The sequence below is a fragment of the Homalodisca vitripennis genome, chromosome 1, assembly GCF_021130785.1.
Source record: "Homalodisca vitripennis isolate AUS2020 chromosome 1, UT_GWSS_2.1, whole genome shotgun sequence".
Lineage (NCBI taxonomy): Eukaryota > Metazoa > Arthropoda > Insecta > Hemiptera > Cicadellidae > Homalodisca > Homalodisca vitripennis.
This window is the reverse complement of record NC_060207.1, coordinates 245,108,584-245,127,448: the sequence shown is the minus strand read 5'-3', so window position 1 is coordinate 245,127,448 and position 18,865 is coordinate 245,108,584. Positions and strand designations below refer to the sequence as shown.

General features: G+C 31.6%; 1 protein-coding gene across 3 annotated transcripts; it reads right to left on the bottom strand.

Moving 5' to 3' along the window:
- Positions 1-363: 363 nt before the first annotated feature.
- Positions 364-18,837, bottom strand: LOC124353229. Of its 3 annotated transcripts, none has more exons than XM_046803136.1 (4): positions 18,074-18,837; positions 16,635-16,737; positions 15,134-15,285; positions 10,623-13,577 (listed from the first exon to the last, which is right to left on the bottom strand). In XM_046803136.1, the coding sequence occupies exons 2-4, from the start codon at positions 16,721-16,723 to the stop codon at positions 13,174-13,176; spliced, it is 645 nt and encodes a 214-aa protein (XP_046659092.1). In that variant the 5' UTR covers positions 16,724-16,737; positions 18,074-18,837; the 3' UTR covers positions 10,623-13,173. The 3 variants fall into 3 exon arrangements, with proteins under 3 accessions (XP_046659090.1, XP_046659092.1, XP_046659091.1); XM_046803135.1 differs by having other exon boundaries at positions 15,134-15,260; positions 18,074-18,820; XM_046803134.1 differs by lacking the exons at positions 10,623-13,577; positions 15,134-15,285 and adding an exon at positions 364-6,383 and having other exon boundaries at positions 18,074-18,836.
- Between the last annotated feature and the right edge of the window lie 28 nt (positions 18,838-18,865).

Genomic DNA, 18,865 nt, shown 5'->3' with positions numbered 1-18,865 from the left:
TTTGATCACAATTTAATCAATCTGTTGAAATTAAATTAGGTTGTAGTTACTTAAACAAATGCAATAACTATTCCGTCATTTGATAGGTATTTGATCTTCCGATCACTTGTTATTTTGATTGTTTAAACACGTGATGGAAAAGGGCCACATACAGAATAACAAATGGAAAAAAGGAAATTAATTGTCTCAGTACTTCTCCTGACAAGTTCAATGTCTCAGTGGAGCAAGTACTTCTTATTTAATGATCTTTCTTAAATTTAAATAAGAAAGAATTTTGTTTTAATGCATCATGGAAAGGAGCAAAAACTTTTGGTACTTAAAAATATAACTTAAATAATTGGCATATACATCAAAACAACGTTATGTAATAAAAAAATTTAATTATGATTTCATGTAAAATTGCAATAGAAACCATGCTAAGAGCCCATGCCAAGACACAAGAATAATCTGTACAACATTATTTTTATCTTAACAATTTATTATCAAAATCACTTTAGTTAAGTTTGTAAATGTTATATATTTTTTGCTCCCAACGAATCTTGAACTGGTGGTTGACACAGGAACTCGACACGCATCACATCATTCATTTTTATATCCATCTGCAGACACACCTTATTCTCTGGATCAGAAGCACTTTTACTTTTGCTCTGTAAATTGCAGCTGCTTAAGGAAATCCAACCACTTGTATCGTATATTCCATTACTATTTCCAACCGTGCTATTCACAGTTTGCATCAACTCGTCTGTATTTGCTCTAAAATTATTATTGTTATTTGGTAAAGTAATGTTTTCCGAAAAAGGGTAATGCTTGTTAACAAACACCACGGATTCATTACATTGAGCAAATGGGCAACAAAAAGACAGTTCAGAATCTGCTTCCCTTAAATGAGAATAACATTTTTGGTCACTGCATTCCACAGTAGAGTTAGTTTCTGTTTTACTGATTATATCTTCATCTAGGTTTTCTCTAGACACGCCACTGTCCAAGGTTAAAGGGTGTTTATTACTTGGAGATTTATTAAAAATTGAAGTTTGGTGTTTTAAATCAGCATTTACTCTGGGGTTTTTCCTTATCAAAGTTTCTGTTGAAGCTGAAACCATGCTGTTTATTCTACTATTCTTGTTTAAGAATGCATTTGGATATTTTATTTCCTTATTATGTTCATATGACTTTCTGGTGTAAGTATTATGCAAGACTTCACTGCATTCCGATGAACAAAAAGAAAATGACGAATCACAGAAGGAGTCATGCGTGGCTCTGAAATGAGTATCAGAAACTCCATAATCATATTTAGACAGATATGGTTCGTGCAGAATATTTGAATTTGAATCGTCCCTTTTGCACTTTGTACACTTTTCACTTTTTGGAACATTTGAATATTTATTATTCTTGCGGTGTTTCCTATTAAGATCACCACAATTTATATTTGTTGCATCTTCCTTTATGCATTTTGTTTGAGGGATTCCGGTGTAACTGTCATTCTTCATAAAGTAATTTAATTTTAAGCTGGAGTGTAATTTATTTCTATACACACTGCCTTTGAAATCAGTATAAAATTCCATATCCTTATCAAATAATTTTTCCTCTGAGGAAATGGTTTTCCAAATGTCCCTATGATTAGCAGGCAGAGAAGGAATTTCTAATTCATCCAGTTGACTCTCGGGGAGATTATTATTTGCTTTTGTGCAAGTCATGTTTTCTACTTTAAAATCACAATAACCTCTGCAGATGTCATTTTCATCACTATGGTTAAATCTATTGAATTTAGATTTTTTGTGTGCATGTGATTCATGGCTATCGTTATAGATTATTGTTGCTGTTTCTATGGGACTAAAGGCCTCTGCAAACTTTTGTGATTCACATTTAAAACTTCTTTTAAACAGTTTTTCATTTGAATATGGTGTTGTAGAGTAGTATTTATCTTCGAGCTTCAGATGAGAAATACATTCTGAGCTTGCAGACTTGGAGCAAACTATATTTTCATGTGAAATATTTCCATGTGCTTCAGGATTGAAATGTTGAACATTATCTTCAGGCATTGTACATAATTCCTTGGGCGATAAACATTTTGAAGGTTCCTTATATAAAACATTGTTAATAGGTACATTATCAAGCACAGTGGATAATTCATGAGATGATATACATTTTTGTACATTACTTGATATAAATTGGATTTCAGGCTCAAAATTAATATTTTTCCATGAATATTTTGAAAGTTCATTATTTGGAATGTTGTTAATAGGTATATTATATTCATGTTGACTATGCAACTTTAAGTTTTTCTGTGTTATTTTCTCATGTGTTTGATTCTTAGTATGAATGTAACCGCTCACATTTTTTAATTTCTCTTCTTTTTTAGCCTTTTTATCCTTGCCTTTAGCTGCACTGTTATTTATTTTCTTTTTTATCAGGTTACCATTGAATTGGTCTTCAAGATTTGACTGGAACTCAGGAAGGCATACAGTGTCTGTTCCATTTTCAGATATGTTCTGAACATTTGGTTCAAAGTTTTCATCAGGTGGGATAATGACAAAAAATGGCCTGGGGGTTGATTCAGAACTGAAACAATCTCGTTTACTATCATATGGTTCAATTTTGTTTAAACTGACATAATTCACACTCGAGGAGTTTTCTTTCCCGTCTTCTACAATATTCACAAAAAGTGATCTTTTGTGTGTAGAATTCAACTCTTTGATATTGTATTGATCTTTATTACCTGATTTATTAGTCTCAATTTTATTCAAAATTTCTATGCAGTTACTGCACAAACAACGTAAAGTGCTATTGAATTTTCCTAAATTGTAATTGGTGTCGCAAGTTACATTGCGTTTTACAAAAGCATTATCTTTCAACATCTTATCTAAATATTGTAGAAATTCATAAATTGCATTAATTTTGTTTACAACTTGATATTCTTTATGGTATTTTTCATTGTATGTGTTTAAGACAGAATTATATACATTTAAACCGCTTTCTTTATCATTTGTATTATGATTAATAAGATTGGAATTAACATTACAAGATGTGTCTTCTTCAGGAACTAGGTTATCTTTTATGACATGGATAAAAGAACGTTTCTTCTTAGGAACATCTGTTATCTTGTCTCTAACAGAAAGTGAATTTTCAATATCATTTACTTGGGAGTTCACATGTTCTGGATTTCCTGACAATGAACATTCTTCTCCATGATTAAATTTCTTATGAGTAAAAGATGCAAGTTTATCTGGTAAGAACTGGTCTGTTTGCACTCCAATATCTGTAACAGCTAACATGCTTGCCCTTACAATAGCAGGCGTGTTGTAGCATTTAAATTGCGTACTTGCATTATCTGTAACAGGATCTGCTTGCTCAGGTAATACTGCTATAAACCTTTCCCTCTTAATATTATTGTCTTCTTCCACTTCCTCTATGTTTTGTTCTAAATTATTTGGATTTTCCTTGACTGAATTTTTATTTAAATTAGAATTAACATGATCACCAATCGGACCTTTCTCGATTGGTACTTCATTTCTTAATGTGGTAACAGCATTTAATCGCTTCATACAATTTTTTATAAAAGATTTTGGGAAAAGGTTGGCTTTGGCAGCATTTAAATTCAGGTTTGATATTTGTATGTATTTGTTTTTAAATTTTGTACTTTCTTTTTCACCATCATCTACTATCTTAGTTTCAGCCTTGTTTAAACCTTTTTTGTCAACATTTACATTCTTGGTGATTGACTGAGTAGTAAACTTCAGTGGTGAATGAATATTTGAAGTTTGTTTACTCTCATATGAGTGACTGATTTGAGTATTTGAATCTATAATCTTTATAAAACTATTTTTATTTGACAAGCCTATTTTTTCCAGTTTGGATCCAATATCATGATCCACTTCTGTAATACAAGATTGCTTGGTTACATTTATTTCATTTTCATTATCAATTTCCAAACACTGTTTTTGCTCACTGCTATAATTGGGTTTAATAGATGTTATTTTTGGTTTTAAGCAATTTTGGTTGCATATATTGTTTTCAAAAGAAAAATTATATTTTTCATCTTCAATTGTACAAAATCGACTTTCTTTCCAATTCTCAGGTTTCCTATCATTTGACACCAAGTGGATACATTTATTTTTATTTTGGATTAGTTTTAAACTGGGTTGCCTAGCTCTATTATCAGCCGCTCCTCTTTGTAAATAAAGAATATTGCTTTTATTGATAAAGTCTGACAAATCATTATTTGGTGGACGTACAGAGTTTACCGGAATCATTTCAGTCATATTGCTATTTACTGCAGGTGTTCCACTTTCATAGCATTTTAAATCTTGTGTACCAGTGCTGTTACATTGTATTCCAATTTTGGCCCCACTGTGTATTTTACTTGAATCTAAAGCTTCCCTGTTTGTACAAAAAGCTTCACAGGGATTACCTTCAGTTTTATGATCCGGTAAAAATACATCAGTTTGGCATTCAGCCTCTTTTAAGATTTTCTCTTCAGCAGATTTTCTTCCTTCATCAACAGACACTGATTTTTCTAGTTGGCCATTATTTGTTATACTGTCATTTAGCTTCATACCTTTGCACTTTATTTGATCTTGTTTCTCAGTTATAGGTGTTAAATTACTTGGCATAGAATTTTTCGTTTGTTTTATGACAACATTTAAGACATTGCTTGAACTACCATTGTTGGTCAACTCGGTATCTCTGCTGATGGCAATATTAAGAGAATCTTTAGATGTGCTTGTTGATTCCCTGTTTGCATAAAACACCATCAAACGATTTCTCTGGACTGTGTTGCACCTCTCCTCACTTATGAGTCTCTCAATATTATAAACAGATTTTCTACACTTTTTAGGGTGTTTTACGGTGGCATCAGCTTTAACTAACTGCAATGTCAATCTCTTTCCGTCTTCACTAATCAATGGTTTTGCTACATTCATCATTTTGTCTTTCTTGCTCTTGCATTTTAATTTGTAATTACTTAATTTATGCATTTTATTTAAATTGTTCTCATTTTGACTCTCATTTAGGCACGGAGATTCAATCACATCTTGTTTAGGTACGATACTGTTTGACACTGCAGACTCTCCATCTCTATCTCCAGTAGCAAAGCTCTCACTATAAATGGTATCCAATTTTTGATTTTGGCTTGACAAGTTGCTCCCGAACGATTCAGAATTATTCTTGTCTCCACATGTGTTGCTCTGATCTTTTGCTAAGACTTCATCTTTATGCCTAACAACAGATTTTTTGTTGTTTTTAATTGGCTTAAATTTCTTCATGCTTGATGACTTCATTATACTTTTCTTTTTATCAGCTACTGTATATTTACTTCTCTTTTTCCTATGTTTTTGATCTTCTTTGGAATTAGTAGTTTGAAGATCAGAAATTTTATTGAAAGGCTCACACAATAACATTTTACTGTTCCTTTGTTGAAGTTGATTGTATTCCTTTAACTTTTTGTTTGTTTTGGAGTTTCTTAGGTGTTTTGAGGAAATATGCTTATTGTCAACTACTTTCAACAATGGTTCTGTCAAGCCAGTATTAATTTTACTATTATCTTTAAGCTTAGTTGTTATTTTTTGCATGTCTTGATTCCCATAAATATAATTTCTCATAATATCAAGCTTAGGTTCACAAGTGTATTCTAACAATTTCGATATGTGGGAGGGATCCATAAAAATCAGATGATTATAATCAACTTTGAATGGAAGACTTTTTATTTTCCTTATTAGTTCATCAGTCATACCAGGTAATATTGATTTATCATTTGGAGGATGTTTGTGGATTAATTTAAGTTTTTTCTTCCTCTGCTTAGATTCTATACTTGCATTTAAAGTCTGTAAGACTGTAACTTTATCCTGTCTCTTTTTAAGTTTTTCATTTAAATACTGCATGTTGCATGAATTTTGCATCTTCATTGCTTCCTTTTCGTATTTTGAATTTATTTTTTTAACGGAACTTCTGAATGGCTTCATTTTATCTGGAAGTTGTCTTGTTTTATTGTGTTTTTGACATAACTTTTGTATTGCGTTTTGTTTACTTGTTTCCAATGGAATCAACTCATTACTACTTTGGTTTATTATCTTCCCATGTTCATGCAAAACAACCAGCTGCGGTTGAGACAACTTTTCCTTGTCACTTTTAGGTTTTGTATGCTTTTTATTTTTTGTATGTTTCTGTAATTTTTTGTGTTTGTCTTTTATAATACTCTGTTCATTGTGTGTTTTATAATTATTCATTTCGGTTTCAGTACGGTTTAGGTTGTGTTTCTTGTGTTTTTTAATATTTTTCATTAGCTTGGCCATATTAAGAGAACTACTATTCTGAACAGATTGTTCTATTAAATTCTGCTGCAATGAATTTAGTATTTCACATCCTCTATGGCTAGACTTAATTCCTTTCTGAAACAACATGATAAATATTGACATTTTCACATGTACACTCACTAATTAAACACATGCCAGATTTCAAATACATTCTAAAATTATAGTAAGGCTACTAGTTTTATATTTGTCACAACTAACATGATACTCTACAGTTCTTATTCAAATGTTTCTGGTATTGTACATATTTCCCTGTTGTAAGCTAGTTGTTGCACAATTTAATTGTATTTATAGTTTTCTAAACATTAAATCACTTAAGATAATAGACAATATAAATATAAATTGGTTATGTCAATGAATATGTTGTATTATATTAATACAGGGAGTCAAAGAAGTTTTAATGAAAAAATATATTTTTGATTGAAACAAGAATATGTAATAGTTTGAAGAATTTCAATTTTGAATCTAGAATCTATGTAACCACAGCCACATAAGAGTCACATGTTATTCATGAGTATTTATGGAATTTAACTCATATTTCCCAGTTGTTCATTTTCACTAACTCATTCTCTATTAACTACAAATTAATCTCTTTCTGACATATCATTAGAGTAAATCGTGTTACTAAAAATTCTCTCACAGTCGTACATACAAAAATTCAAATGAAATTATTGAACTGGGAAACAAAGATGGCAGACAGTTGAAACATTGTGTATCTTACAAGAGTGTAATTTACAAGTAATAGTTACTTTTTTGTATACATGCAAGTTATCTTAGGGAGCCATGAAATTTAATATTTCCCGAACCCAAAATCCATCGCACCACCTTAAGCATGGTGTTGGGCTTTCTGCTATTTTCATGTTACCTGAGGAGGTAGTGTTATTAACATGACTGTCATTGCAGAGTTTGAGGGATAAAGGTTCTTGTGTGAGCTTTACAGACTTGGGTCAGAAGCTATCCTGCAAGTACCAACAACTATAATTTACCGTTTAATGATACGAAAATCATGATTTTTTTTGTATCACTGAAAGATGGTAAATGTCCAGAAAAATCCTGTTTCCTTTCACAATCCTCCCATCATCAAAACAAACTTCAAACAAAGAATATAATTTACCCTTCAAAACTATAAATGTATCTTCAATTTGATGTTTCAAAATGACAGCTACATATGAAACCTATCTTTATTCCATCAAACCTATATTTCAAAATTCTTAATTGACTCTTTTGGGATTTCTTTCCGACAAAAACATATTACTGGAATATTATAAAAAATAATCAGTTCTTGGGCTTACAAAACTAATAATATCAAGACTATCAAACAAGTTTTCTGCTTCATACTTCATAATAATTGTTAACACAATGAAAAAAATCTTGAAATTTTTCGCACTTACTGTGGAATTATTCTCAGTCAACAGATGTTAAACCGAAACTACTAGTAGTACCATCTACTTATACAAGTGAGTTGCAGAGACCAGAGCTGTATTACGATTGGCTGAAGCTTGACCAATATGAATCAATGAATACAAAATTCTATCTCTTTTATCACTTATTCCTTAGCTCTTGAAAGAATTGTTGAAAATTTAAGAGGTCACTGCAGTTTGACGAACTCAAGCATGAGATCATTTATCCAGTGAGTAGAAAATGAGTAAATGCCATTTTGTTTTCTCAGACAATATTATATACCTTAAAGTCTTCCCTAAGTTGAAATACAATAATTACAGTTCGAAAGATAAATGTCCTACAAAATAAAATACATGAAACTCACAAACAGGACAGAAGAAGGTAGACAACCATAATTAAATTTGGGATGAAAATTAATAGAGAAATTACTCACCCATGGGAAGAAAAGTATGGAATATGGAGGCGGCATCTTCAAGGTCATGAAGAGAGAACAACTAAGCAGTAGAGGTGCCAAGAAAAGGGAAGTTTGAAGTGTTTGGTAAAGGAGCATAAAAAGGGATTGTCGAGTGAAAGTGGATGCGGAAAACCGGAACACTGTGATGTAATAAATTTTACGTTATGTCCGTATATATTTTGGTCTTTGATTAAGTGCCCATTATAAATGCAAAGAAAATAATGAAATAGCCATTATTCTATTTCAAATAAAATTATTCCAAATATGAAATCAAATAGTGAATTGTGTATATTTAGTTTTGAGTATAATAATAGTGTTATGACATATTGTAATGTTTACTAGAAAGGTCCAATAATATATATATGGTAGTAACAGATTTGTTGTGTATAAATATATGAACTATCAAATGGTAACTGACATCCCTTGAGAAATAATCTTTAAATTCATGTGAGTTCATTTTAGGAAGTAGCGACTATTTGTGATCAAGCAAGTAAACATTTTGAAATTGTAGGAGAACTTTGTGACCTAATCAAATTATGTTATTCTTTAAATGTTTTGTATTCAAATATAAATATTATTTCTGTGTTTTAAAGGATGGAAAACAATAGATTTTTTTAAAAGGAGAAGCCGATCCCCTTTTAAGCCTTATTCTGTCCGTCCTCATGGGCCACTGGCCTGTGCGAGGATCTTATCAAACAGAATAAAGAGGAGAGTCGATACAGTATGAGGTTGATTGTACTGATAAAAAGTGCAACGGTCACAGACAGGATTTGAACCTGCGCTATCTCTAACTCAGACCCAAAGTCCAATGACTTAGACCATCGGCACTCCCAGATTAAAATACAATAGAAGATTACTGATAAGTAGCTTTCTTCTAAGGACTCGGAAACTGAACATATTTTTTAAATGATCAATACATTTATAAAGATATTTTATTAGATAAATTAAAAATATGCACTCACTTTTTTATTACCTTAATATAAAACAGTTAACCAGGCGAAGTTAGGGCTAAGAAGCCCTCTCTAACACTCAACCTGGGGACCAACGGCTTAAAGGTAACTTCCGAACCACCACCAACGGCCGGGCAGGGAGATCGCTTGCAAGGACAGGATAACTAAGCCGTCACCTATCCAAGTAGCAGCCATGCTTAATGCGTTGTTCATTTCTTTATTCCTACAATAAAATTTCTCACATTTTTCTCTAAGCGAATATATGCATTCTTTTATCCCCAACATTTTCAACTAGTACTTACAATGTAAGGATAGACCAGTTGGTCATTGGTTGTACAGCTCCTCTCTCCCTTCAACTTAACTGTATAAGCAGATATGTATTACTGACAGATTTGGTCTAACATCTGTTGACTGATAATAATTCTCTTCAATGAGACCAAACTATTTCTAGATTTTAACTGAGTAAGGTAACAATGTTTCAACATATATGAAAAAAAACATGGGTGATAGCTGCAAACTGTTTGATAATTTACTGGGTGAGTCGATTTAAAGTAAGGGTTTTTATAGTATCCTAAAAAGAAGAAACTGATACCCAGTATAAACTAAACAGCTGAGTGGAAAAACAGTGAACGTGTGAACAAGCAATGTTTAAACTAAACACACTGTAAATTATAAATCAATGTCAACAACAATAAAAACAAATTTTTATGTTATAACAATTTAAATTCTGAATATTTTTACATATCAGTTGACATTTATAGTGTTGTATCCACGACTATGCCTTAAAGACTAATTGTTGGTTATCCAAAAACAAACATTGCTCTAAGGAACAAACTATATTTTAACAGAAAACTATACATTTCATTTTATAAATTCTTTATTATTAAATGAACATGAGTACAATACATGATTCTAGTAAGCATATATTCATATAGAAAATTAAATAACAATAATTAGTAAAATAAATAATTCTTATAGCTATTCAGTGTCGTAAACTTGATACACAGTCAATATCAATGGCACACTGGTGGCATCATGTACATGTCTTTGTTTTTTATTTAATACTATATTTTACTCATTGATATGTTTACTTATAGGTACTTCTAAGAATATCAAACTGGCTTTGGTTTCTATAAATTACTTCTATAATTATTATGGGTTTTTACCGCTTTTTAACTTGAGTATCAAAATGTAATTAGTTGTTTTGATCTGTTAACTCAGATTTTACCAAATTTCTCAGATGATCCACACAATAGTGACTGAGTTGATGCATTTATTTATCCTGATATTGTAGCACAGGAAAGCTAACTTATTGAACAATGACATGATCATGAAGGAATTTTTCCAGACATTTGCCATCGTTCAGTGATACAAAACAAAAAACAGTAATACTACATTTTGAGATCTGCAATCAGATCTCCTCTTCAGGTAAATAACTAACCTGAAACATAATTACAAACTAGGTTAATAAACAAATTGTACCACAGCGTTGTGACCCGCATAAGTCAGGAATCACAACCACCATGTTGTGTGTCAACTTCACTAACTCTAAAACATGCACTTAATAAAAAACTAAACAACAGAATACAGGTGACAATAGGTCTGCATTCGCTGACCAACCACCTATGACATTTGACTTTTGTATCACTGAACTGTGCCATATGTCCGGAAAAATCTTGTTTCCTTCACATCCTTCCATTGTCAAAAACAAACTTCAAACACATGATCGTAATTGGCATTGTTAATAACAATGACACCACATTGACACAATAGGAATTTTTATATAACATTTATTTACAAAATCTGATTATATTTAGCAATTATAATACTACAAAATTTCAATTCTTTGTAGTTTACATATTTAACCGTATTGTATTTCATTGGAATACGTGGGAAGATACTTGGCTGACTTGTCTCTTAAGATTTTTCAGTTCTGTTCTTGGATAAAAAAGTTTTGTCTCCCCTTTGCTAAAGTTTAAAGCAAAATGTATGGAATACTTAGTGACCGAGGTAAGCTCTAGTTTTTTTTTAACTCAACTGGTTTCACCTAGCACAGCTCCTGACAACCCAACACTGTGTCTACACCAGTGACCACAGAGTATAATAGAACGGACAATGGCATAAGCATTGCTTTCACTGAAGTGAGGCCAGTTTCGTCATTAGGTTGTGGGAGTTGGGTAAGAATTTGACTGCTGGAACGGGCAAATTTTAAAGTGCTACATGTTGTTTTACTGTGAGTTGATACATTTAGAATTACGAACGTCGCCCCCATAGGAGACGCGTCCCCCCAATATTTGTAAAGTCAGTTTTGTCCCCTCTCATAAATTTTATAAGAAATTTAACAGAAATCGTAATATTTTTTAAAAGTGCATAAATAACACAGAAGGCACACATGCCCGCCCGATTGGTCGTTGCCAGCAAGCACAGTGCTCGCTTGGCTCATCCGCCCCCACTGTGTATACCCCCAGTACACCTCCTTTAGGCAAGAGGTCAATTTGGATTGTTATAATATACTGTAAAGAGAGACAAGTCTACAATTTTAAATTTAATGTTTACATTGTGATGTGATAGACCGCATTTAATAACAGTAGTGTGTGTCAAATAAAGCATATTAAACCTACTATGTTTTTATTTAATACCTATATATATATATATATATTTTAGTACAAGTTTTCAATTGTATTTTTAGACATGTTTTCAGACCAAAAACAAATTGTTTAACTGAAAAACCTGCTTGTAGAAATGTAAGATTTTGGGTCATTTAAAGGTCACAATTTTGCAAAAATTCTCCAGGGGAGGACCCCCCACATGTTCTGGGAGAGTGCCCCCGGACTCCTCCCACCAAAGTTTTGATGCTGATGACATAAATGTTTAGAATTGAGATAAAATGTTCAAATTTGATAGATAGTTGATAGTGATAGTTTATTCACACATGGCTAAGGTAGGAAGGGGTGATTCAATACGAATATTGAGTTTATCTTCACTTTGCGTGCAACGTTTGAAATGTGACAGATTGACTCCTACAGTCTGAAGTCCACACCTGTATGATGAGATCCATAAAAAAATGTATGACATTCAAAACTAACTCTTTGCATCGTTTCGAAATCAGAGACACACGTTGTCTACAAAAGAGCTCTGCCTGGTTGCCCAGCATCTACCCAGTATAATCTATGTGAAGTATTCTCATTGTCTCATCAGGTACACAATTCTGCTCAATTGTCCTGCTGAAAAAACCAAGATTAGTAGGTTTGCAAACACTCAGGCTGAGGGTGTCAGATGCTGTTATTGCATTTAATGAGCGATTAGCCAAAGCAAATGTTCTTGAGAGGATTAACATTAGGCTGGGGAATATACAATTGAAATGCTGAACACTATCTCTATCTCATAAGGATAACAAAGCTGACAAAGAGATGCAAGAAAGTAACAATAGAAAACGAATACAGAGAAATCTGTTCAAAAGAAAAAGAAAAGACAGTGACAATCATAACTACTTCCAGGAGGACTCTCATACCTACAAGGGTTAGTTTTTTCTCCAAGAACAAATGGAGGTGGAGAGCTGAAATTTAAAGTGGAAGTTAAGTACATTAAAAGTGCACTAATAATATATTAAAATTGTGTCACAATTTCGTAAAGAAATAATAAATATACATAATAAACTGTATAAAAAGTGAATAATAAACATTTTTATTTTACTATTTTATTTAAAAGAGAGGCTGATCCCCCTTTAAGACTTATTCTGCTGTCTGTTAAAAATCCTTAACGATGAAATGCAAAAAATTACCCAAGTTTTATCTAATAGTTTCTGAGAATAATGTACCAAACCGAACACAAATCCCATTTAAATAGAATTGAAATGGAAAAGTGGGAGTGCCACTTGAATTCCAGATTCAACACGGTTTAATGTAGGTCAATATTCTTCAAAAACAGATATAATAAGTTTACAACACAGATGTAAATATTTTGGAATGTCTGATTCAATAGATGTTGATATTGTTACAATCTAACTTGTTTCCTATCTTGTCAAGGAGTCAGAGTTATTTTTAAATATTTCATTTCAAAACATTTAAAATCTCTCATCAGATTTACTACATTCACAAACCCTAAAAATTAACTTGCAACTAAAAACTCTTCTGTCAGATCGGACAACTGTGTTCTCTATTGTATTTGAATACCTCAGTTGCAAACTACAGCTACATTCTGAACTACCAAGGTTTTCACTATATTTTTGAACTTTTTTAATTTTTGTGGGATTTTTTACGATTGTTTTGTCTATCGAGTGCTTTGGAGATTTATTTTTAGTGGAGTTGTTTTTCTCTTGTCTTCTTTTTCTTTTCCTAGTTGTTTTTTCTGACACCTTGATCACATCTTTTGTCTTACTTGGATTTTTTATGGCAGGTGTTTTTCTCTTCTTTCTACAGCCCACCTCTATTTTGTTTGACTCTCCTAAAGGCTCTTCTTCCAGCCAACCTACACATTTAAAGGAGTAGATAAATATTTATAAAAAACAACCTCTTAACTACAAGATAAGTTTACAATTCAAGTTAATTATAGAGTATGTATAGAAAATAAAATAGAATCATGGACTGAGAAGTGAGTAGTTGAAATCCACGACAGACATTTCAACTACTCACCTGGAGTGACACAGCGTAGGCTGTTCAACTACAAGCTGATACGATATAGATAAAACAAAATCCAAAGAGGTTACAAGTTTTATATTAAAACATAAAACATTATTTTAATTTAATCAAATTTTAAAATATATTACTTTGTTTTCTTTTTTTTAATGAAATATAACCATTCTTCAATACATAATAAACTATTTTACTCCATACAAAAATCTGTACATTTTACATTATCACCTGACTTGTAAATGTAGAGGTGAACAAATTATTTTCTTATGATTGTTTTGATGTATTGAAGAGGGCTATGAAGGTATCAAGGGAAATGAAGTGATGCACTTAGTGGCAAAAAAAGAGATTAGATCGCTCATGACAGGTCTGTAACGTTATTGATGAACCCCAATTAATGGTAATATTTAATTAATGCTCACTGGAGGCATTGAGAGAAAATTCCTATTCAAACATTATAAAAGATTAAATATAAAAATAATGTAAAAAGTAGTATTAAAACCAATATAACATAAAAACCGTTTTTATTAAGTTTTGTATACATGTATAATTTATGAATGGTGTACCTAAAAATAAATCTCATTTTAACTTAGTAGTATTTTCAAATAAAATCCCTATTGAATTTGACCGAATGTTAACCATATATAACCCATTACACAGTTTATAATGTCACATAATTGTGTATAGAAATAAAAAAATGTTAAGTTTAGTTTTGATTATGCAAAAAATTAAGATATAAATCATGGAAAATGAAATGATGTTGCGATTTATTCAGTAATAATTATAACAACTTATTTTATTGTACAATTCATAGTATACTGAAATGTGATTTCCCAGCTCTACACTTTTGAATACCCATACATACAATGTCATTTTAAACACCTGATTCTTATGTCGAATTATTCCAATAAATCTTATACTTTGGCCAAATTTGCGTTTCTTATTTCTATTCTCCCCCCTCCCCCCACAGCAGACTAGGGCCACCATGTTTCTCTTTCTACTTTTTTTCACAGTGGCTAGGTAAAATTTGCGCTGCAATTGGAAATTCCACCACTGTGAAGTGTTTTCAGTAATTAGGGCTTTGTTGGCGAGAAAATACAAACTGATTGCCCACTTTTTATTAAAGTCTTTAAATTCGACATGAAATCAACACTTTTCAACACACAAGAGTGCTAGACATGTAGACACACATTCTAACCAAATCGTTTTGTAACACTTAATGAGTTAAACATAATTTTTCAATTAGCATTAATTTTTAATTATATATGCTACTCCATAAAAGTTTCATCAAGATACCACAGCTGACAGCTGATATATTTGATATCCCCATGTTATGCTTGTGCTGGTAAACAGTGTGGAGCTGGGGTATCCCTGGTACGAACAATAACAACATACCTGGCAAGGCACGTATCATGTCAGGCTTGGTCTGTATAACGATAGGGAGAACTTGGAACGTCCCTTGTGTCTTCTTGCCCCATTCGTCCAGCTCGGATACATCCAGTTCTTTGCAGTCACCAGGAGCCTGCTCGGCCACATACAGCACTGTACTATGGTGGGTGAGGTGTGGCGAGGGGAGGGGGAGGGGGACATGGGGCATGGAATACAGTGAATCTCAAACACTATATCAGCTACTATTCTAACACATTCGGGACATAATATTATACACGAAATATATAAGAAGAATTCCAGATAAAATTAAAAACCACAACACAATGAACAATTTATGAAACACAATCTATAATAGTAAACAGATTGCACAGATAGATTATGTATTGTACAAGTAAATTACGTAGATTTTAACCATTCTTATAGAAATATACTTGAAAAATAACTACAATAAAATACAATAACTACTATACAAAAAATATTTACGTAGAGCCAAGATTTGTTTCACATTTCTGGGACAGATTATCAATTTTATAGAGATTCACAATTTATAACAGTATATGTAAAATTCTGCACATTGACAAACAATTTCCTAGTCTATTCATTTAAGTTAACTTTTCAGATCCTAAGGTGTTGGTTAAGTTTTCAGTTACATACCATAGACAAATATGTAACCTAAAAAATAATTATACATATTGAGTACTAAAAATATTCCTCCTTATACCGGAAATGATAGGATTTTTCCCTAGACCATAATATAGGCCTCTCAGTCCTCCGTTTGTACGTATATTTACTACATAAAGACAACACAGCAAACTAAACTATGGCACTAGAAATATCTTAAGCCAAAAGTCGACACTTTCTGACCAGGGCAGGTTCACGAGAACTATATAAATATATATTTTTTTTCTTGTTCAAAGCAATAAGACAAATCTAACTACGGCAACATAAGCAAATTAAAACAGCCAAAGTAGACTTCTCAGTCATATATATATATATTCTTCATTGGGATTCTTCTTCTTCTTCTATGGAGTGGCCTACTGCCATGCACTTAAGCCTCAAAGGCCTTTTGCGCACCCCTGAAGCACACCATGAGGCGATTACAATGCATAATCAGCTATAGCACAGGAAAAATCTAAGACTATCCATATATGACATGAGTAGAAGTAAAGGCCCTTTGACCGAAAGGGGTATCCGAGACCTATGTATATGTATTTTCTTGATTGGGACAAGGCAAATGTAAGAAATATAATTAATTTAAACCAGAAATGCTCTTACACGTGTAAAACATGATATAAGAGTCAGACCTACTTTTATGGAAGGGCCACTTAAAATTAAATTTGGGTCCTTATGAATATCTGAACATCTAAGCAATTCTTTAATAATATTTTTCGTATCAATGGTTTACCTTCTAGAGATTTTTGAATAGTGAATGGGTTGACAAATATTGGCACTACAGAGAGTTAACTTAATCAAATGAATAATAGTGAACAAGTTAAACTTAGCTTACCTCCTTTTCATATACCTCCAACATGCTATCCCACAGCAATTTCTTTGTTTTGTTATCCACTGTTTTAAATGAAGAGTTAACGGATCCATTCAAATTGCACAATCTATCAAACAACAAAAAAAGCATAATTATTTATGTGAATCTGTTACTTATAAAGAATTGAAGGGTAGGGTGCGATAAGCGGACCCGGTTTTTTATATCGAAATTGGCAAACGATATTACTTAATCATAACCATCGATATAACCAATCGTTACTGATTAATTATTTTGAACAATTAACTTAATCTATATCAACAGCAGTAAACACTTTCAAATAGTAATCATATTATTATTACTGTATTATTATTGGATATACAATTACGTATATATATAACAATAATAATTATTATTATACATACACGTAATAATATATAATTATGTGTGTATAATTATAAACAATTAAATAATTATGACGTAACCCATACGAATTGTGGCTCATAATTATTTATATGTTTTCCTGTTTGATCGATCTCGTTCTGGTTCATTTATTATTTATGTCATTTTTTTATTATATTTATGAGTTTTCCTATACTATACTAATATTTTAATTTAAAACGTATGATTGTTATTTAGGACTACAGATAATTTTATATCAATTGATAGTCTAGGATTCGAGATCCGAACATTAGGTATCGATGATTATATTCTTCGATATAAAAAACCGGGTCCACTTATTGTACCCTACCCGAATTGAAAAACACCAATGTGAACTACATGCAATGTGTCTATGATTACGTTAACAGTTTTCTTAGGATCAGTTATTAATTTTTAATATCTATGGGTCAAATGTTTTTATTCGATTGTTTAGATATTTCTAATTAATACTTGATTCGATACGATACGATGATACGTGGTGGCCGCTTATTACATTGCAGCCCAGGTGAGTTTATTACTCAACTCATGGATGGTGGGTTATTATTTTTAACTCTCTCAAGTAAAGTGATTAAACATATCAAATTTATATTTTAAAGATTGGTACTATGTCAAAAGATGTTTTTGGTTCACCAATCAGTGCAAGCAGTTCGCACTGATGACTGAGTCATTACTGTCAGTCCATTCAACTATTAGCTGGGTTTGTCTTACGAAATTGTTTTTAACTTTTCTTTGTTTATTTAATTTACTTTATAAGCACTTTCTTTTGCAAAAAAAACAATGTGAAGTGCTATATTTTGTAAATTTTATTCAGTGTAGAGTAGCAAAATGGCTATACAGATAACACATATTTGTATTAGGCCTTGTAGCCTATTAAAGTTACAAAAATAAAATTAACCTTTTCTCCAAATAAAAATATAACCTACAAATTTCATTGCTGAATAATTGTGAAATTATACTATCTGAAATTACACTTTTATGGCTAACTACCCATCTAACCTAACCTATACCAAATACATTTTACTTACTTAGAATAATCCTGAATTTTGAACTCCATTTTAAAACGAGTTATGGTCTAAAGAAACAAAATGTTCTTGGCTTAATTTAAAAATTCATTCACATAAGTATTTAACAACTGTTAAATTTCCAAAGTCTTAAAATTAATTATGTTACAGTAAACAAATAAACAATAATAAGGTTTTTTTGAATTTTCATTTACTTAGGTTTAATCTTTTGACATTTTAAAATTTAAACTCAAATAAGAATAAGAATCACAACACCAGTCTCCACACACGACTAAATTGAGTGAGAGTAAGAAAAATATTGTAGTACTTCTTACTCCTACGCTTACTAACCGGTGCTACAGGTACGTAACTAAATCGGACAGACAATTCAAATAATTAATAGCCAAGTGAGACTTAAGCCCAGCATAGGAAATGATGGGATAACAAGTATACTAGGCCTACTTTTAAAATGAAAACTTATCGTTATTGAAAAAAACCTAAGTTATTTTTGTCCTTAAAAGTATTTTAAGCCAAAACAGTTTGTTGTATAATATGCTATAAAATGAATAATAATAAAATTGAAATAACATTTAATTCGCAAAGCCGATTTTTGTGAACAATCCTTAATCCAGAACCAAATCAACATCAGCATGTAAATATAAAACCCTTCAGTTTGTAGATGGGCAAACAGGTTTAAAATTCTGAAATTTATGTTATTAGAAGTTAGTTTTGGTGGGGCAAGGTTCTTTTCCTAAATTGCATTACGAATGTATTGGAATAACGTTAAACTGCTCTAAAAATATTCAGCTTTCATGG